At 32.7% G+C, this 19,831-nt stretch overlaps 1 protein-coding gene across 4 annotated transcripts in view; it reads left to right on the top strand.

Annotated features, from left to right (window-relative positions):
• Positions 1-18,125, top strand: part of LOC105146704 (uncharacterized) — a 54,072-nt gene extending 35,947 nt beyond the window's left edge. Inside the window, exons 1-3 of one of the 4 annotated variants that reach the window (XR_015547322.1) lie at positions 25-8,164; positions 11,387-11,451; positions 13,511-18,125. Coding sequence is in view for 1 of the 4 variants with exons in the window: in XM_011057128.2 (XP_011055430.2) it covers positions 11,387-11,451; positions 13,511-13,524 (79 nt within the window). In the remaining 3 variants the exon portion in view is untranslated. Of the gene's footprint in view, positions 1-24 lie in introns of those variants that run through there. The other 3 variants (XM_011057128.2, XR_015547321.1, XR_015547320.1) reach the window with 3 other exon arrangements.
• Positions 18,126-19,831: the final 1,706 nt, after the last annotated feature.

The following is a 19,831-nucleotide window of genomic DNA, read 5'->3' as shown; positions in this document are numbered from 1 at the left end:
GAGCTTGCCGATTTCGAAGAAAGTATGAAAAGAATATACAGAGAGCAGAGATAAATGTAAATATATAATACTGAGAGAGAGAGAGAGAGAAAAGAGAGAAAGAAAAAGCCAAACGAAGAGATCGGCGAACGAAACGGGATCACGCATGATAAGCCGCATGTAGTCGCAACACGCACGATACAGATGTGCCGCGGTTGGCAACACAGAGAGATTCGAGCGCGGAAAGATATCTCCTCTCATGAACCGTTGGCGACGAACTGGCCGAGCCGAGCGGCGCGGTGGTTGACAGCGGTTGCACAAGCTCGCAAAACTCCTTACTCCAGCGATCCGCGGATAGTGGTGGCGCGCGTCGCTACTAACCGTTCCACGCTACGCCGGTTGGAGCTGGAGCCGGAGCTGGAGCCGGAGCCGGAGCCGCCGGAGGCTCCGGCCTCAAGTCTGCCAGAGTCCATAGAGTTCGCAGCTACGCTGCCGGCCGGCAGACGGTCGCGCACGAAATCAATCCGGAGTTGCCCGAATCCGGCCGGAAGCGGAGCGCGCGCGCGCTGTGTGTGTGTGTGTGTGTGTGTGTGTGTGTGTGTGTGTGTGAGAGAGAGAGAGAGAGAAATGGTGCAAGACGCGTCCTGGAGCTTTGTACTTTCCGCCCATCTCATCGAGAATTCCTGTTGGAATCGCACCGCCCGCGCCTCTGCCTCCGCGGTCGATCCCTTATCTCCACGCGCGCGCGCGCGCGTGTGTGTGTGTGTGTGTGTGTGTGTGTGTGTGTGTGTGTGTGTGTGTGTGTGTATATACGTGTGAATGCACGTATACATGTACGCACGAATGCGCAAAGCGCATCGCTCGTGTGGGCGCGCGATGCAGGCGTGTGTACGAGCGTGTCTGTAGTCTGTACACGCATACGTACCCACGCGTGCGTGAATACGCGTCGACGAGGCGACCGACCGCGGCGCGACCGAAATTTTCTGCAGTCCGCACGGTTAAAGACCGTTGTCGCTCCGCCACGAGCAAAACCGTAGATGAAATTCGGCTGGACGGAAGTGTAAATGAAGAGAGGGCAGTGGAACCGGTAAAAAGGGAAGTTATATCGGAGGCAGAAAGAGATATGGGGAATGTGAGAGAATCGAATAGGTACGACGAGAGAGAGAGAGAGAGGAAGGGTGAAATTTTTTCGAGTTGAGTCGATGAGTCTTCTGGTCTATATTGGAACATGATTCTGACCAAAGATGAAATTATATGAATAATCGTGTGTTATAAAAATGTGTAAATAATAATTAAAAGATTTTTCACAAAACCAAACAAATCTAAAAAGTTGAATTTTCTGGAAACATAAAACTTCCTATCTTCAAACCGTTAGTTGCATAATATACATTTATTCTAATATTGTAATTTTTTTCTAACTATATAATAGGAATAAAGTTTCAGGTTTGTTTCAGATTAATATTTTGAGAGATTAAAAAAAATAGAAATCTCTGGATCTTGTTTTTATTTCTTGCGAAAATTTTACTATCAATTTGTTCAATAATATTTTACATTTATCTTTTTTTATAATGACAAAGGTAAAGAAGAAAATATTTGAAGTATAGAGCAATAATTTGTTTACTTTTTATTTACACAATTTTAAATTGCTCTTAAAAACATCCTTTCCAAATGTTAAACTTATATATTTCCTATTTTTTTATTCTTATCAAAACAAAATTATTCATGATATGACTCTATTAACAGAGAACGATTTAGCATTATAATCTACATTAAAAAAATTGATTAATTTGGTTTTGCGAAAAACTTTCAGTTGTAATTAATGCGCAAAATGCGCAATAAATGATATTCATTATACAACTACTACAGTTTTGCACGAGCAAACATCGATATTGATATGACAAATGACAAGTATATTAACGTTAAAACAAGACTTTTTAACGAATGACGGAAACGAGACTTTTATCAGTGATGCGTTATCAAAAGAATGACGATCCCTCAAAGGTCTCGGCTTCGAATTGATCGAATTATTTCACGCCTGTCTGAAAGGAATAAATTTTAGGGAGCTGCCGGCGACTCTCACTAGTCGTCCAAAGCATAGTGTAATTTTAGACGTAAAAGTCCGCGAAGAAACGTGCGCAATTTTCACGGACATTCCTCGTCGGGGAATCCCTCGTGGAATTTCACCGTGGATTTTCACTGGATCTTCGACATTCACGGATCACATCTGTTTATCGCACGTAAAGAAATTTTACGCTGAATTCAGTCACCATACTGAAATAACTAAATTAGTGCACATTAAGGCAAAAGCCTTGTATAAATTGCCAAAAAGAAGGCAATTTTACAGAATTTTTTTGAAGAACCAACATGCATCGGATCTTTCACATATACTCGCCGGAGTTGTGAGATAGCGGGAGTTACAATGCTTTTTGTATTCGTCTGAAGCAAAAATACAAAATAATTTCTTATTTTTTATGAAACTACCTTGTCGAAACTAAGAAATAGAGAAGAAGATTGAAAACTGGGAAAATAGTAACATTAAAAGAATACTATAAACGGAGTCGAAGAATCTACACGCAAGAAATGAACTGAGGTTCCAGGGATCCTAAAAATTTACGATTAGTCGTATTGTAAATAGCACTTACACATAGACGATTTATGTGTCATTGATACATATCGCGCTACATACTACTATTAAGATTAATACCTCACGTACACATATACATAAATTTTCGTTAACAATAACGTTTTAATTAGACGTCTAATTATAAATCCAATTTTAAGAACTTCACGTTGTTTCTTCGTGCAAACTAGTAATTTGTGGACTACTATTTCGTAAGTATGGATTGCACAGCTTTCATATGAAGCAAATGTTATCACAACGTGATAGCTCTGGAGCACCATATTGGACTAACAATAAGAAATTATAAAGACCTCAATTTCGAAATTTTTTGTCGTTCTCAACATAGACTCTATGTCACAGACACGTATTAATGCGTAAAGTATATGCATCCCGGAAAAAGATTTTTGAATAGTAAAAGAGGAAAAAAGTAATTATTATATATAAATTATATGGTTTAGTCGGTAATACAGACGACTTTAGGATTCCCTTAAGAGTCCCGAAGGTAATTGAAGAGCGTTGACATTATCGACAATTGATATAAATTTATGATTATTGATATATATATATATTTAAATGGTAGAGGATAACTTTATTTATGTAATAATATCTCTTCAACAAGTTTATTAGCAATACAAATGAGTCTTATCCAAAGGCCTGTCAGAACAGTTTCTCGTTAAAATTAAACAGCAACTGCCAAGTACCGCGATATTCTCAAAGAATTTTAAGCTTTATATTCGAGTTCAGCATGTCCAAATCCATAAAGATTAACCAATTTCATACATTTCAATCACAGGCAAAATTTAGCTCTAAACTGCCAAGTTCTTTCAAATCTTACTTGCTGGACAAGATTTAGATAACGAATATTCGAATAAATTAAATAATAAAAACAAAGGATTCCGCATATTTCTTATGGATTTTAATACTTGATCAAATTTTCTTATATTTTGAAAAATTGTGATGTTTCAAGTATTCTGATTAAAAATATCAATGGGTACGTGCGATCTTCTAAAATTAACAGTTTTCAAGCTATAATTAGTTAAGCTAATTCCCATTATTTTGGACGTGTAAATAATCTATGTAAGCAATCTCGGTGCTACATGATCTTACTAACTCGAAAAAAATACCTACTCTTATAACATGCAAAATAAACATAGTTGCATTTCGCTTGTGATCTCAATTGTGACTAAAAATAATGATAAATATCATTAACAACCTTGAAAAATCGATTTATTCTTTAGGATTCGACTAATATAATTGAAAAAAATATATTATATGAGAGATGATTTCGTGATCTATATGGGTGTATAGATACATCTGTATAGATCACGAAATCTACATCAATGTAGAGTACCTATATACGATGTAGAACTTCATTTTGCTGTTACCTCATTACCTAGTTATTTATAATTTAGTTTTTTTATCTTCTTTAAAAATTCAGTTGCTATAGCTATAATTATGGCTGTTAGTCTGCAGTTTCAAGTTTATAGGATCACATGTGGGAGATTGTACATATATGTCGCTCAATATCCATCAGAATCAAGCCAATTCAGTTGGAGTCGTCAAAAAATTTGAAAATATTTTGATAAAGTACAGCAGTATTTTTGAGAATTTCAGTACATAACGTTATAATTAGACGGTCGTGGTGATTGATGGATACGAGTCTGCGGATGCTAAAGTGTCCACTGTCCTTATCCTCGTCCAACCGATGAGCGGTCCAACAACCCAGCTCTCATCACATCTTCCATCTGTCTCTATATGTTATTGGCACTGGTTGATATAACCAATGTGAATTCACTATAGTCCTGAGGGAGAAGTGGGAAGAAAAATATGGAGCGAATGGGGGAGTCGCGCGGACGAAGAATCGTTTCGTACATTATGTTTATATGCGCATCACAAAATACGAAAAAGAATCTTACGGTATAAAGGATATAAATAGAATAAAGTAGTGACGAAAAAAGGAAAACAAAAATAATGATATATATAAGAAAAATAAAGTTAAGGGAGGAAACACTGTAGAGAGCGGAAAATTAAGGTCTTAAGAGAATCTTTACGTTTTAAGCCGATTTTAAAGGCATTTTTTGAGAACTTTTTTTGATGAATAAAAATTTAAGTACACTTAAAAACTAATACAGTTCTAGAAAGTGCGTACATGTAAAAAAATATTTTTTTGTAATGTTAACTTTTTACAGAGTAGATGGCGCTGAAGTTAAGCCTGCATCGCGAACTCAAATGATGATCAAAGTACAAATGTATAGTTGACCTGGAAGCAAAAAATGAAGCTTTTTCTTAATGAGTGGACTTGTAATTCTCGTCTGAATTAGGATAATTAATGTCATATGCATATTTTCAAAATGGCGACAGTTTGAAAAAATAATTCAAATTTTGCTCATTTTTTTCTTCTTATTGAACCTTCCAAAAAATAGAAAAAAATTAAGATAGACTATTAATTCTAGTTCAGATCATAATGACGTGTTCTCTGAGTATAACTGTAAAAATCAGTCGGATTAATAGGTTTTTTGGAATAGTGATCACCATATTCGAAAACACGATTTCGAGGAAAACGCGTTTAAAGTTTTATAAAACATTTTTTGCTATGTATCAAAATTTTTAGTCATCTATTCCAAGATTATACAGGACACCTTCCTCTACTTCGTAAAAATCATTTCGTGTTGCTCTCTCCTCTCGAATCCTTGTATCCTTTGAGCTTGTGGAAGCACGATATTTCGGGCGCTTGAGATGGACATTGTCTCGCAAAAGAGTCAAATCATAAGCTGAACTGTCGGTAATTATATCCATCTCCATAATTTTAAGAAAATTCATGTAACCGTCATTAAAGATACGAACTATCAAAAAATTTGCGATTTCTACTACTGCTTTGTCATAGTGAATGTGTTTAGGAGCAAATGTATCATATAATGAATATACGTACCATATCAACAAATTTAATGATTCATTAGTAGAAACATTTTAAAATAGAAATATTCTAGAATAGTCTCGAAAGGTTGAATATAATCGCGAGCATCAATTACGGCAATTGATTGGCGCATGCTATTTGAATCGATCAAGTGACCCCAAACGTCATCTTATTTCGTATATCTTGAACAATTTTCGTTTCTCGCAAAAAACGTTTTTGTGGGATATTTTTTAAATTATAAGCTTTCAAAAAAAACAATAAAAAAATCGATTTTTTTATCCCTTAAACGTAAAGAACTCCTTAAAAATAGAGGGATGAGCTGATTGATACGATTCCTGCAAAACAATTGATCAGAAATAAAAAAAATCAAAATTATTCTTAAAGTATGGATCACTAATTTCTGTCTCATTGCAGTGAAGTTTAAATTTTACAAAATTACAAAAGCTATTGAACTTTTAAAAAAAAAGCTACATTTTGGCTCTTTTTTATTCTATTTTTTAACGTCTAAAAAATCTAATTTTGAATTTTAAAAAAACTGATGAGATGATAGGCATTTATTTTGCACATATTTTGAATTTTTTTAACCTCGATTGGAGTAAAACTGATCAAAACATACTTGTCAACCAAATCGAAAAAAGTAGTTATAAGAAAAATGCAAAGTTTCTGAATTGAATTACATTGTGGATGAAATGTATTTTGGACTAACATCTATTCAACGATTCCTGGGCCATAAAGTAACCCCTTCAATTTCAAAATTTGATTCCGAAATTCGGAATTAGTCTGTCGGCGTAAAATACGTCATTCTTCTTCTTTCGTCATTTCTTGCGCTCATTGATTAGCAATTGCCAAGCGTTCATCGTCGCTTTCTATGTAATATTCTCTCGCTACATTTTTTCGTCAATTTTTTACTCTAAACCCTTCAGAATTTGCAAGAGATCCCCGTGACCATCATTGAATAGCACTGAATAGTATTTTTATTTTATTTTAGCAAAAAAAATTAGCTGAATTACATGCTCACTTCTTGCCTAATTATATGCGTAAAGTTAACATATGTTTTATATCATGGCTCAATATATAATATATGCTAACTTCACATATATAATTAGGCAAGAAGTGAGCAAGCGATTCAGCTTATTTTCTTGCTAAAATAAAATAAAAATGAATCGCAAATGTCCGACCAAATTATCTAACAGAAAATTTCAAATTTTCAGAGGACATTCTTGAAATGTGTACACATCTATTAAAACGAAAATACAAAAATCGATTTTTTGAAAATTCTACAGTGTTTGTCTCCTTAAGGGGATCCTAAAGATTAGTCATATCGCAAATAGCACTTATGATTTACATATCATTGACACATCACTACATAGGTAAGTACTAACATGGTAAAGATCTCAATTTCGAAATTTTTTGTTGTTCTCAGCATAGACTCCATCTCACAGACACTGCAGAATTCTTTTCTAGGATTAAAATATACTCATTTTGATACGTGTTTATGCCGACAATGTCAAAAAGTTTCAAAATTGAAATCTTCTTTACCATTTTTTAATCCAATATGGCGTTCTAGAACCATTACATCATGACAACATTTGCTTCGTATAAAAACTGTACTTACGAATTAGTAGTCCACAGACTAATAATTTGCACGAAGAAACAACTTGGAATTCTTAGAATTGGACTTATGTTTGATGTATAATTAAAATGTTATGAAAATTTATGTATACGTGTAGCATGCCTGAGTGAGATATTGATGCAATATGTAGTGATATATCAATGATACGTAAATCGACTGTGTAAGCTCTACTTACAATATGACTAATCGTCTTTAGGATCCCTTTAACATCGCATAAAAGCGATCTTATTTACATCGCACGAAAGCATCTTATTTACTTTTTACATGAGAATATAATCTGTTTCAAATATTTAAATGGTAGCCAGAAAAATTCATTATTAATAGAGGCTGGATTTTGCTGGAAATTTTCGTGATAACCAAATTCTACTTGATAACATAAGTTTTAAATTAAATTAAAATTCTTTATAAAACTTTTTTATAAAATAAAAAAAATTTATTAAAATTTTTTGTAAAATATGATTGAGATAAATTATTTTAAAATTATTTAAAATAATTCATATCTTATTTTTTATTTAATGTAAAAAATTTAAATGGATCGAACATCTCTAATTTTTACATCGTGACTATATATCTATAACAGCACATACTATTAATTCGGGATCCATTTTCAATGTATGTTAAACAATGTTCAGGACGGATACCGAAACTGTCGAGCGAATCGAATGATAACAAGTGAGCAACGAGATTGGATGCCTTGTGTATCTCCGAATTGAATCGTTGAGATCTGCAACGAGAGATAGGTTCGAGCAAAACGAAAGACGAGTGAAGGATTATAAGCAAATGCTCGAATACCTTGCTTTGCCGCGCATTAGCTTGATACATCTGGTAATGCCGAGTTAATAATCAGCCAATCTGGCCGCGAAGTTTACACTTCGCCGCCCGCCAGCGGAGCGGTTTAATCGATAAGGCGATTCTCTCAGAAGCATCCTGCGAATGCGAGTCAGTCGTGTGCGAGAACTCGAGTTTGAGAATCGTTCGCCGGGGACGCATCCCAAAATCTAAATCCCCGAATAGTTTGGTACGGCAGAACACACGTAGAAGATAGATTGTTCTCAAACTTATTCCCTTCATATTAACACTTGAATAATTCGTTTCTATTGATGACATTAGTCATCGGCAATAGTTTAACAGTGCACAGAGGTTACATTGATTCAAAGATATTCTTATTGAAAAATAAGATTATTTCTTAATCTTTTTTTGTTTATAACTTTTTAATGAGTAACAAAACAGCTAAAACTTGGTGGTTATTCAAGATCATAACCTTGACAATATATATCAAGGTCAAAATTATCGGCATCCCCTGACCGATATTTTTATCTTTTATTTTTTTTTATCTTTTTTAATATGTGAACACTATTTTAGTGGCTCCTTCTGACAGTATTGACGGCATTTTAATCTTTTATTTTTTTGTCTTTTTCGATATGTGGACGACATTATTTTAGCGATTCCTTCTGACAGTATTGACGGCATTTTAAATATTTTTAAGTCTTTACATACAAGATTACAATTTACAATGGAGATTGACAATTATGGGAGACTAAATTTTCTCGATACAACCATTATCATAGAAAATCAGAGAATTATGTTTGACAGATATTAAAAGACAACATTTTCCGGCAGATTCCTTAATTTCAATTCACATCACCCTCTTTGCCATAGGTTAGGCGTTGTTTATGATATGGTAGATAGAATAATTAAATTGTTACATCCTCGATTTTACCAAAAAAATTTCGTAAATGCCATTCACATTTTGTTAAATCCTCTTTCTTTCATTTTCTCCAAATTTGATGAAAGATAAAAATTTCACATCTATAATAATAATATTGCACATAATAATCATTTACATGTAAAAGAAAAATATTTTACTATTCCTTACATAAAATCCATTTCTGAAAGTTTCCTATCTTTAATAAAACTAAATTTAATTGTAAATTGGCCTTTACTATTCCGAATACCTTAAAGAAATTTATAAAAAGAGGAAAAGATCGTTGGATCGTCCATCCAATCAAAACATAGTATACAAAATTTCTTGTAAAAATTGTGAGCTATATTGGTCAAACTAAAAGAAGATTAAAAACTAGAATACACGAACACATTTCGAATATATGGAAAGAAACTGGTTCTCCATCATCACTGACCATCGTGTTAATTATAATCACAATTTTAAATGGAATGACATTAAAATACTTAACAAGGAACCATCTTATAAAGACTTATACCTGAAATTTATATACATATAAAAAGACAAAAGCAGGAATTAAATAAACAGGTTGATATATAATCTCTGCCAGAATCATACCACTAAATTATACAATCATTTTCTCCCTCTTAGTATTCCTTCTTCTAAATTTCATTTCCTAAATTTTCTTTCTTCCTCTATCTTCTTATTTCATATTGTCTCTTGATAACAAAAACATACTTTTTGATTCTGTCGCACGTTTGCTTCATTTTATATATATTTTATATATTTATTCATCAAAATTGTACTACATTCTCAGCTCGTATCAATCAAAGTATATACATATGCATGTATATTTGCTCTTATTTTAATCAAGATTAATTTATAATTATTAATATTATATATATGTAATATATATATTAGGTGTTGGAATTAATTCGTAGCGTTTTTAAATGAAAGAATGTTATTTATTTCACATGAGCATTAAAAAATACATTAATGAAAGTACTTCCCATCACTTGTAAAACGCTACGAATTAATTCCAACACCTAATACATATATATAATATATATGTAATATTAGTATTATATTATATATATATACAATATAATTTAATTGATTGTAATTTAATTGATTGAGTTATTATTTGATCATTTAACAATCTAACAAAAGATTATATACTGAGAAAAAAAATCCATTAAGATACTCAAATCATGTAGAATTGAGTATAATTTTCATTCATTTCTGGATGCTTATCAAGAATTCCACTTAAATAATAATCGTTCAAATATGATATGGATCAATGCATCAAGTTCCATCTACGATCATCGAGGTTTTATTAGAATCATAATTTTTAGAGTTTTTTAGACCTTAATTTATATTTATTTTTATTACATATTTTAATCTTAGTATTAACGAAATCTCATAACCGACTTTTTATATCACATTGAAAATGACCCGTTCGAGTACAAAACGTTTGTTGTTTTTGTATTATTGATTCTATCTATATTAAATATATTTGTTTTAGCCCTCTTTCGTTTATTTTTATTGAACCTTTTGATATATTATTTATTTTTTTATCTTTTATTTTAGCTTACATACGAATATGTAATATATTGCAGTAATATTTTATGAAACATTACAATCTTTCCAAGTAATATTGCTACAATATTACTGTAATATTTAATTTGTACTGTAGAGGGATGAGGCAATAATATCAGGTCTCAACAACTAAATCAGGCAAACATCGTTCTTATTTTAATTTCCAATTCGGGTTGTTTAAAGTATAAATATTAATATATGTAGTATATACATATATCTATTATATTTTCTTAACATAAAACGTGGCTGACTGCATTATTCTGACAAATTAAGAGTACATTAATATTTCGTCGCGTTATTTTAGATGCGTTACGAACTTTAAGCATCGCAAACTCAGAGAAAAATTGATGTTAGTGAATTTATTACAACAAAGACCCGCGAAAGCTCCTACATGTTAATTTCAACGACGCGTCTGGTGTCCTTGAATGTCTATAAATACACGTCGTTGGAAATGAAAGAAATTCCAGATCCACAATGTTGTTGCTTTGTTGTTTGTAAGAACAATTCTTTGTACGAGCGAGGTCGCAGGATGCGCATTACAATTTTTCACGATTCGTTGCGTTCGAACTCTAGAAATGTCGACGATGAACGTCAGGGGTCAGAGGTCTTATATGTGAAAAATATTACATGGAAATACTACAGTATACGTTACATATATTACAAATTTTATGTTATGTAAAATTAAGTATAGGCATTCTGAACTTGCAGCCTGCATTTATTAATTTGTGAAACATATTCGATAATTGTTATGACGTTTATGACAACTGGCGTTACACGGAACATCTCTTTTTCCGAATCATCTATTTTTCCAAATATTTTATAACGGAAAGATGCAAGAAAATACATTGGCGCGTATCATATAAAATTTCTGTAAAATCTGAATGAAGTAAAATATTTAGAGTTGCCTAAGAATATCGTCAAGCAAGATTTTAAGAGAAGGCGACCAATGTTTTTGCGAAGGTCTCTAGGGTTCCGCGGGACCAATTCCATGGAGGAAAAGAAAAGAAAGCTTATATATGGAAAGGGTAAGTGCATATAGCAAGAGATTGGGATCCGGCCTAGCTTCCACCATCGACCCAAGTCCCCCGCTGAGAAGAACCAAGACTGACCAGACTTACCTGGCGACGATTTTTATTACTCGCTGTCTGTTATAAGTCTCATCATCCGCCTCCATGCAAACTTTTTATGAGTTCTGTACAGAGGATTATTGCTATGATTTTGTATAATATTAATTCTAACTTTGTTTTTTACTCATAATTCAGTTCTACACATAATTTCAATTATGTTTCAGTGAATTAATAAAACCCGTCACGGAATGTATACAGTAGAAAATATTTTTTATATCTAAGGTATCTGAGTCGAATAAGGTCCAGCTAATTTATTTTATTTAAAAAAAAAATCTATTTGTGAGGATCTTGAAATAAACTAAATGAGAATCAAATCTTTATTTCATTCACTCACAAAAATAGAATATATTATTTATATAGAATGAATTTATATAGAATATATTATTTATATAGAATTTGTAAATGAACAAAAAAATTTGATTAAACTCTGACATTGAGCCTTATTATTTATAAATATAATAAGGCCCAAATAAAAAATAAATTAAAAATAAACATTATCTTTCTAAATCAATTTTAAAATGATTATTAATCATAAAAAGAAAATTCCTTAAGACTTACTCTAATTCATATCTACGTATATTCCCTCGTCGACGAAAATAGACTCTACTCTCAAACATTACAATAAAAAGAACTGTCCCATACTGCGAAGAAAAATGGCGAAAAGAAATAAATCTATAAATTATGGCTAATGAATTTTTCGAGTTCTTTCATATATGCCATCGTTAACTGTCAATCGCATAGATGAGTTTTGCACCTAAATAGCTCGATATATCATACACTTATCTGAGATTTGGATACCAGGTTTTTAGATGACAGACTGGGCAAAGGTGGAGGGGGGGGGGGACTGTAATCTACTTACCTCCTCATAACTACCTCTCAGAATTCTTCGATGTTTACACAGAGTTTTTTACTGATTACAAACATCTAATGATTTTTGGCGATTGAATGGATTTCAATTCGTAAAATTAATATACGAAATTTTCCTTTGACTTGTGAAAAATAATTTTTGAATGACTTGAGACAGTATAACTAGAGTGTACTCTATCAATTAGCTAACATCAATACTAAAGTATCGCTCAATGATGAAGTTTCGCTTTGAATGATTGCTACACAAACACGCCTCAGTTCGTAACATCCAACCTAAGCACTTACTAGCGTCTTTAAGTTAACACAGGAGATTAAATCCCCTGATAGCCAAGTCTGTAGAAAGCAGATTTTTTAAATGTTTGCTACACACTATGCCAACCAAATAACAATAAAAGATGTACATAATACTGTTGACAGATTGCTAGAAAAAATGTAACAGAATTGTCAGTTTCTTAACCAAAATCTGTTATGCGAACTAAAGACAAAGCTAGAAAAATCTGGAAGAAATGAACAGAGGCTTGTTATGATATTTAAGATTTTGAGAAATCGGACTTGATGCGATTCATGAAGAAAAAGTATTATTTAGACGCTTTTCAAAGTGTCAGCAATTCGACTATGGTCTGAAAGAGGTTTAAATATTTTGGTCTGCTCAACTAAAAAAATTATAACAAGAGACTCAATTTTTCCGTGGATGAACTCGTTGGCTGCGTTCAGCGGACTCAACAATTGAGTGAGCGTTCGCTGCTGTTGATGTATTCTTCCAGATTTAAAATGCTGATTGGATAATCTAAAAGAATACATCAATAACATCGGGCGCTCTATTCAGTTAACTGTTAAGTTAACTGAACGCAGCCAATGAATTCTTTTTTACTGCATCGCTTTTAGATGAGCTGCAGATTTGTCCTTCTATTTTCGTCGATGAGGGAACATACGTAGATATGAATTTCTATTGGTATAAGCCATCGAGCATAAAGTGAAAGGACCTTGAAGCGTAACAAATCGTATGCCATCGATATCGTCTCTCTGATAGACAAATTGTTTCAATATTGCTCTGTTTTCTTCCGGTTCTAATTCACATCTTCGATTTCAGTTTTACCTACATGACATTTACCTTGAATGCTGAAAGACTGCAATGATGTGTCCCACATCTAAAGTCAGATGTCCATCAGAGAAGCGAAATTACAGGCCAATCTCCATTCTATGTACTGTCTCGAAAGCAATCGAACGGATTGCGACTACGCAGATCTCAAAATATCTAGAGAACTCTATATGTTGAATATTTCAAATTGTAATACATATGCTCGTTATTAAACTTTAGAATAAACTTCAGATGTTAGTTAATATAATCTGTATCTCTTTCTATTCAGACCTATTCATTTAAGACCTCGTAATCATTTCACGGGAAAAATCTTATTTAGAATACATTCAGCTCTCAGGAGATTCGCAATTTAATTTTATTTTAATGCTGATACTCATATATTATGCCGAGATTGCAATCTTCACTGAGATTGAATGAGAAACAACAATATAAAGGATTTTAATGCTACTAACCATCATTCTTAACATGATGAGTACTTTATACTGAAATACTTTATGATTAAATATCTGGGATTATCTTTCTGCTTGTCTCTAATAAAACACTTCTTGCTAGAAACACTCCATCGTTGACTGTCTTATTCGCTTATTTATATTATTACCTATGTAATAAAAACAGCTCACAAAGTATATTTGCTTATTGGCAAGTAAAAGCAATTATACTTTTTCAAAATTACAACTTATCTGAAGGCTTCAATCTGCTTTCTTTCAATTAAGCTTTGGAGTATTTCAGAGATTTCACTGAAAAAATTTTTGCCGTCTTTCTTCGGATGGAGAAATATTGAAACGTCTTCAACCTACTAATCACTAGATTATCTGATAAAGATTTCACTGATTAAAACTGAGGTTACATCGGCCGGCTGTCGAAACACAATTCACAATTCACAAATACAACGATACATTTATGATCGCTGACGTAATATCCGGTCGTATCAGATTTTAACAGTCATGAATGTAAAAATAACTAAGAACGAAACGTGGACCCCTAAAATCGAATTCCAGGCATTCCTGCTACGAACTGTACATACATTTTGGCAATACTTAATGAGACGAGTTAGCGATTTAGTGTTATAATAGAATTCTGTAGTCATGGGTAACTTAACGAGAAGTCGCTCCTGCAGATCAAGTCGCGTTACATATACGTGCATAGGCGTACGCAGCGAGGAAGACAATTGCTCCCTCCCCCTAAATTTTGGCAAAAAAAATAATTAACAACAAGTAAAAGTTAAAACCTATCACAGCAAACTGGATCTTAGATGCTTAAATAGTTTTTAATATTGTTGTCGTTGATACAAACAAGTAATGAAAAATAAAAATTGCTGTGATTTTTTTATATCTGTTAGCAGTGTTTTAATATACAATTGTGTATTAGGATACACAAAGTTAATGAATGTACGGATATATATCATACGTTTTTCTGATAGATTATTCCCTATTGATCTATTATTATCAACTTCCTCATTATTATCAGGAGACACGGTAGTGTCTCGATAATAATTTTCCTTGTCTATGTTTTTAAGAATCCAAACCGTGTGTGTAACCTAACCGCGTATAATATAACCGCGCCAACAAAAACAGCTGGCGTAACGTGGGCGCAGGCGTTGGAAATATATAAAATTAATTTATTTCCGTTGCAACGTTGTGCCACACCAGTATGACCGGGAATAATTCTCTTGCGCCTGCGCCTGCACCCTTACGCCGTGTTACGCCTTGTCATGTGATGAGCCTTATACATATTATACAAATATTATACATATTATACATGTTATGTAGTTATATTCTATATATGTATTTGAATTGCGCGCCGAATTGGTTTTTCGGACTTAGGCCGGTATTCATAGTCAGATCTTATATTCAAGATTGTCTTAAGTACAGTCAGGAACCAATCAGAGGACCGCGTTAGCGACTTAAGACATTACTTATGACAGTCTTAAAATAAAAACTGATTATGAATACCAGCCTTAGAAACGCAACTAAACTATTGTAGTAATATCACAAATTAAATCGAGGCATTCTATTAGAAAGATATTAATGCGCTGAACCTGTAAATAAATTTATTGCGAAATAATTAAATCATGAATACCATCGGCTACGTACATAAGAGAAAAAGCAGCTATGTAACTATTGTAAAATTTTTTATATGATTTTATAGTTCATACATTTAAATCCATTAAGAAACTGAGAAAAGATCACCGATAATTCTTTACTTAGATTTTTCAATAGTTTTATTGAAGCAGCGATTTTCCGATAAAACCGGTTTTTTTCATTATATTATAGCATCCTTTTAATATATCCTGTTGCCTATAACATTAGTCATTAGAAGATTTCAAAAGCAATTTTTTTCTTACTATTATAATTTAAATAATTTTCACAATGAACTATAATACACTCTCTGGATAACAAAATTAATAAAAAGGAACTGAAAGATTTGAAATTAGCAACGATATTAAAAGAAGCTAAAATTTTTTTCCCAGCAACGGAATGTATACTATTTAATATACTAACGAGCATCATTGAAAGATCAATCCTTTTTACATTACGAAGAGTAAAAATCTCATTGCAATTAACAATGTCGAAAAATCACCTCATACTCATTTTTACTAATGTAGAGATTGACTTCTAATTTTTAGAATTAGAAAAAAAATGAAGAATTAGTTGAACCAAGGTTAAAATTAAAATACATTGATAGAAATGGGCATCAATGGACTATATATGATCAATACAGGGTTGGCCATATTCGACGGAAAGATCCTTGAACCCTATTAAATGATTTTTAAAATGAACAGCAAAAAATGTGTTTTTTCCCATGATTGAAAAAAAAAACATATTTCCGTCGAATATGGCCAATCCTGTATATACAGAAAAAAAATGTTTGTGAAAAGACAGAAGCTGGAAAAAGAGAATTCGCTGAAATAGTGTGCTCGATGAATATAAAAATTTGTAATTGAACTACAAATTGTATTTATTCAAAATTTTCACGTTAAAAAATATAATCATATATTCATTCAAAATTTTGAATTTTTAAAAATATTTATTCACAAAAAAACTATGATTATTTAACGAATATTTATATTCATTTAAGTATTCAAACAAAATATAAATTGAAAAAGAAAGCTCTAATAAGCAATCGTTACTCCTTAACTATAGTTTTAATGATTTTAAATTAAAAAGAATGAATTTTATTTATTTTTGTCGTTGTAATATTTAGATTTCATAAGGAAAATTTAGAAATTAAAAAAAATATTTTTAAAAAGCAATACATTTTTTTATTTATAAGTACAATCTATTTGATATGACATATAATTTTACATAAGTCTTCATTTGAGATAACATATAATTTTATAATATATATATATAATAATAAATTTTTATTTGAGATGACATTATTTTTATCTTCAATTTGTTCAACTATATACCGTGCCGCGTCACTAATTTGCCATCTGTTATCACTGATGGATTCATTGTCCTCTGATGATTTCATTGTTTTTACAGATTTTTGTTCTCTTGTAGGCTTGCAAACTATGTGCAAATAATACAGAGTAGAAGTAAATATTTCGAAAACGAAAATATTTATAATCATATTCAAAAAATATTCATTCAAATGGAATGAAAAAAGTATTTATTTGTTTTTTGACGAATAAAAAAAAGTTATATATTCAAATGGCTATTTTTATGCAATTTTTATTTATTTATTCGAATATTAAGTGTATTCATCGTATATTCATCACACTACTGAAATCGAAGACTGGCTTTAACATATTATTTAATAAGTTTTATGCGAAGGAAAATTTTTGTCTCCTCTCTCTAAAATTTTGCGCTCTGACTAAAATCCTGAGAACGCCCATGTATATGTGTGTGCACAAAATAAGAGCTACAGAAAGAAGAGTGTGTTGAAGAGAATTGAATTTTCGATTCTCTTATATGAGCGAACTGGACGCATTCCGCGCCAGATTCCATTTGTCAGCATTCGCAAAATAACGATTATGTGATTTGCGTGAACTGCAGTTACACGTTATAAAGCGGTATGTCGAGATCGAGGCTGCAACGGATGTTGCACGGGAATGGAGAAGAGGACGACGGAGACATTTATTTACACTCGGGGAAGGATTCTGCCCGGAAGGAACCCGGAATACGAAAAGAGACCTACACGAGAAAACTAAATACATAAGTGAACGTGATTATTGTAAAACTTAAAGATGTACACGATAGAAAATGCAATTTACACAGCTTGAGAGAAAAGGTTAATTTCATATCGAAAGATTTAATTCCTTGACAAACGATACCGAGCGATTACCAGAATTGCTTCGATTAATTCTGCTTGTAAAATTAGCTCAACAATTTGTAAAACACAATATATATCAATTAAAAATATATTTGTTACTCGACGTGATAAATATTCAGTTTAGGCCGGATTAATTTATCTACAACAATCACACATTTTTGTCCAATTAACATTCAATACAATTACAAGGCAACCGTTCAAACAATAACGATCATACAAAAGGCAATCCATTTAATGACACAGTAATAATTTACAATCAAAGTTTACAATCAAATCATGAAAAAAGAGAAAAATGAGAAAAAGAAAAAAGGAAAATCAAAACTAAAACAAAAGGACAAAATCTGATAATCAGAAAATAACGGAAAAGAGCAAAAGAGAGAAAAGCGGAAAAGAGGAAAAGAGAGAGAAAAAGGAGGAGAGGGGAAGCAAGAGATGAAGGAGAGAAAGAGAGAGAGAGAGAGAGAGAGAGAGAGAGAGAGAGAGAGAGGGTACAGTTGGGGATGATGACCTTAGAGGAGGGAGGTTGGTCGTAGGAAGGAAAAAACGAAAACGTTGGCAATGCGGCAATACGCAAGCAGCGCACGGCACGGCGCGGCGCGGCGCGGAATCGCCGAAAATGCAATGCGCCGTACTGGAGCGGCGACGTCGACGTCGGGCGTGGCGGATAACTGACCTCGCCTCGTCTGGCTCAGCCACCCCTGACATCCCATCGACGACCGTCAGAGTTTCCCCTTCCGTCACGTCCCTCACCGTCCGGTACCACGACGTCGCCAGCCAGGGACGGCGTGACCGCACGCACCGCCCGCTCCAGCTGTTTAATAGTTGAGTTTACAGAATATGCCTTTCGTCTTTATTTATTATCATTGATGCCGATGTCGCCGCCGCCGTCGCCGCCGCCGCTGCCGCCGCTGCTGCTGCATTGCATTTCGCGTTCATGATATTTCGCCGCTCAAAGCGCGGAACTGCCGCAGGCAGCACATAAAGCACTGACGTAAACAATGTTTAGTTTTGAATAAAGAGAAAGGGTTGCGTATACGCTGGCTAATTGACGGCTTACGAAAAGCTTGTGGAAGGAATACTTTTAAACAGTGAAAATAATTTTTTTCCTATTTTCGTTTAAAAAAGATCGCGAGTGAAAGAGTTATAGAATCACTCAAAAGTATTTGCCTACTCTATCTTCCTTAATTAAATGGAAAAAAAGTAAATTTCAACCTTTTTTGTTTATCTTTTGAATGTTAAACTAAGTAATAATGTTCGATGACTCAAAATTTTATATTTTCTATTTTCTAAAGAGAATATAAGAGAATTAGAACGCTATTTTATATCGTATATATATATAAAAAAGATACACAAATTGGAATGGGTAAATACTTTTGAGCGATAGTATTTTTTATTTATATTAAAATTGTGTGTGATAATCCAGATGATGTCAAGCAATACTTTTTGCTTTTATTTTATTCTAAAACATCACTTTCTTAATGATTTTCTCGTCCATTTACTCTATACTGTCCATATTCTTTTTGGGTAATAATTTTAACCGCATTTTATATATATATATATGTGTACATTATATACATATGTATATATATATATATATAAAATATATATATACACATATATATGCGAATACAATATACGTGTATATGTGACGACCTTGATAATTTGCAAAATAAAATTATATACTAATTGCTCTCTCGAATTGCGATTGATATTGATTGAATGTGTTGAATTTCTAATTTCCATTTAATTAATCCTTTCCGAATGGTCTGCTGATCAATTTCCCTAGTTGCTATTATAATGAAAATTTGTTTTTTTTGCAGTTTCATTTAATTAACCGCAAATAAAAAATTACAGTGATTCTCTCATCTTGACACGAAGAAAAGGAAAAGAGAAGAACGTGACGATGTGTGTGTGTGTGTGTGTGTGTGTCTTTTATCAATCTATTTTTTTCATCTTATAGTATCGCAATAACCGTAGTTGAAACCGCGAATAGCGATTCCAGTTCTTCGCTCACCCAGTTCATCCTCGTAAATC

Source organism: Acromyrmex echinatior, chromosome 14, assembly GCF_024713525.1.
Source record: "Acromyrmex echinatior isolate Ae372 chromosome 14, ASM2471352v2, whole genome shotgun sequence".
Taxonomy (NCBI): Eukaryota; Metazoa; Arthropoda; class Insecta; order Hymenoptera; family Formicidae; genus Acromyrmex; species Acromyrmex echinatior.
Note: the sequence above shows the minus strand (reverse complement) of the source record. Positions and strands in the feature narration are given on the sequence as shown.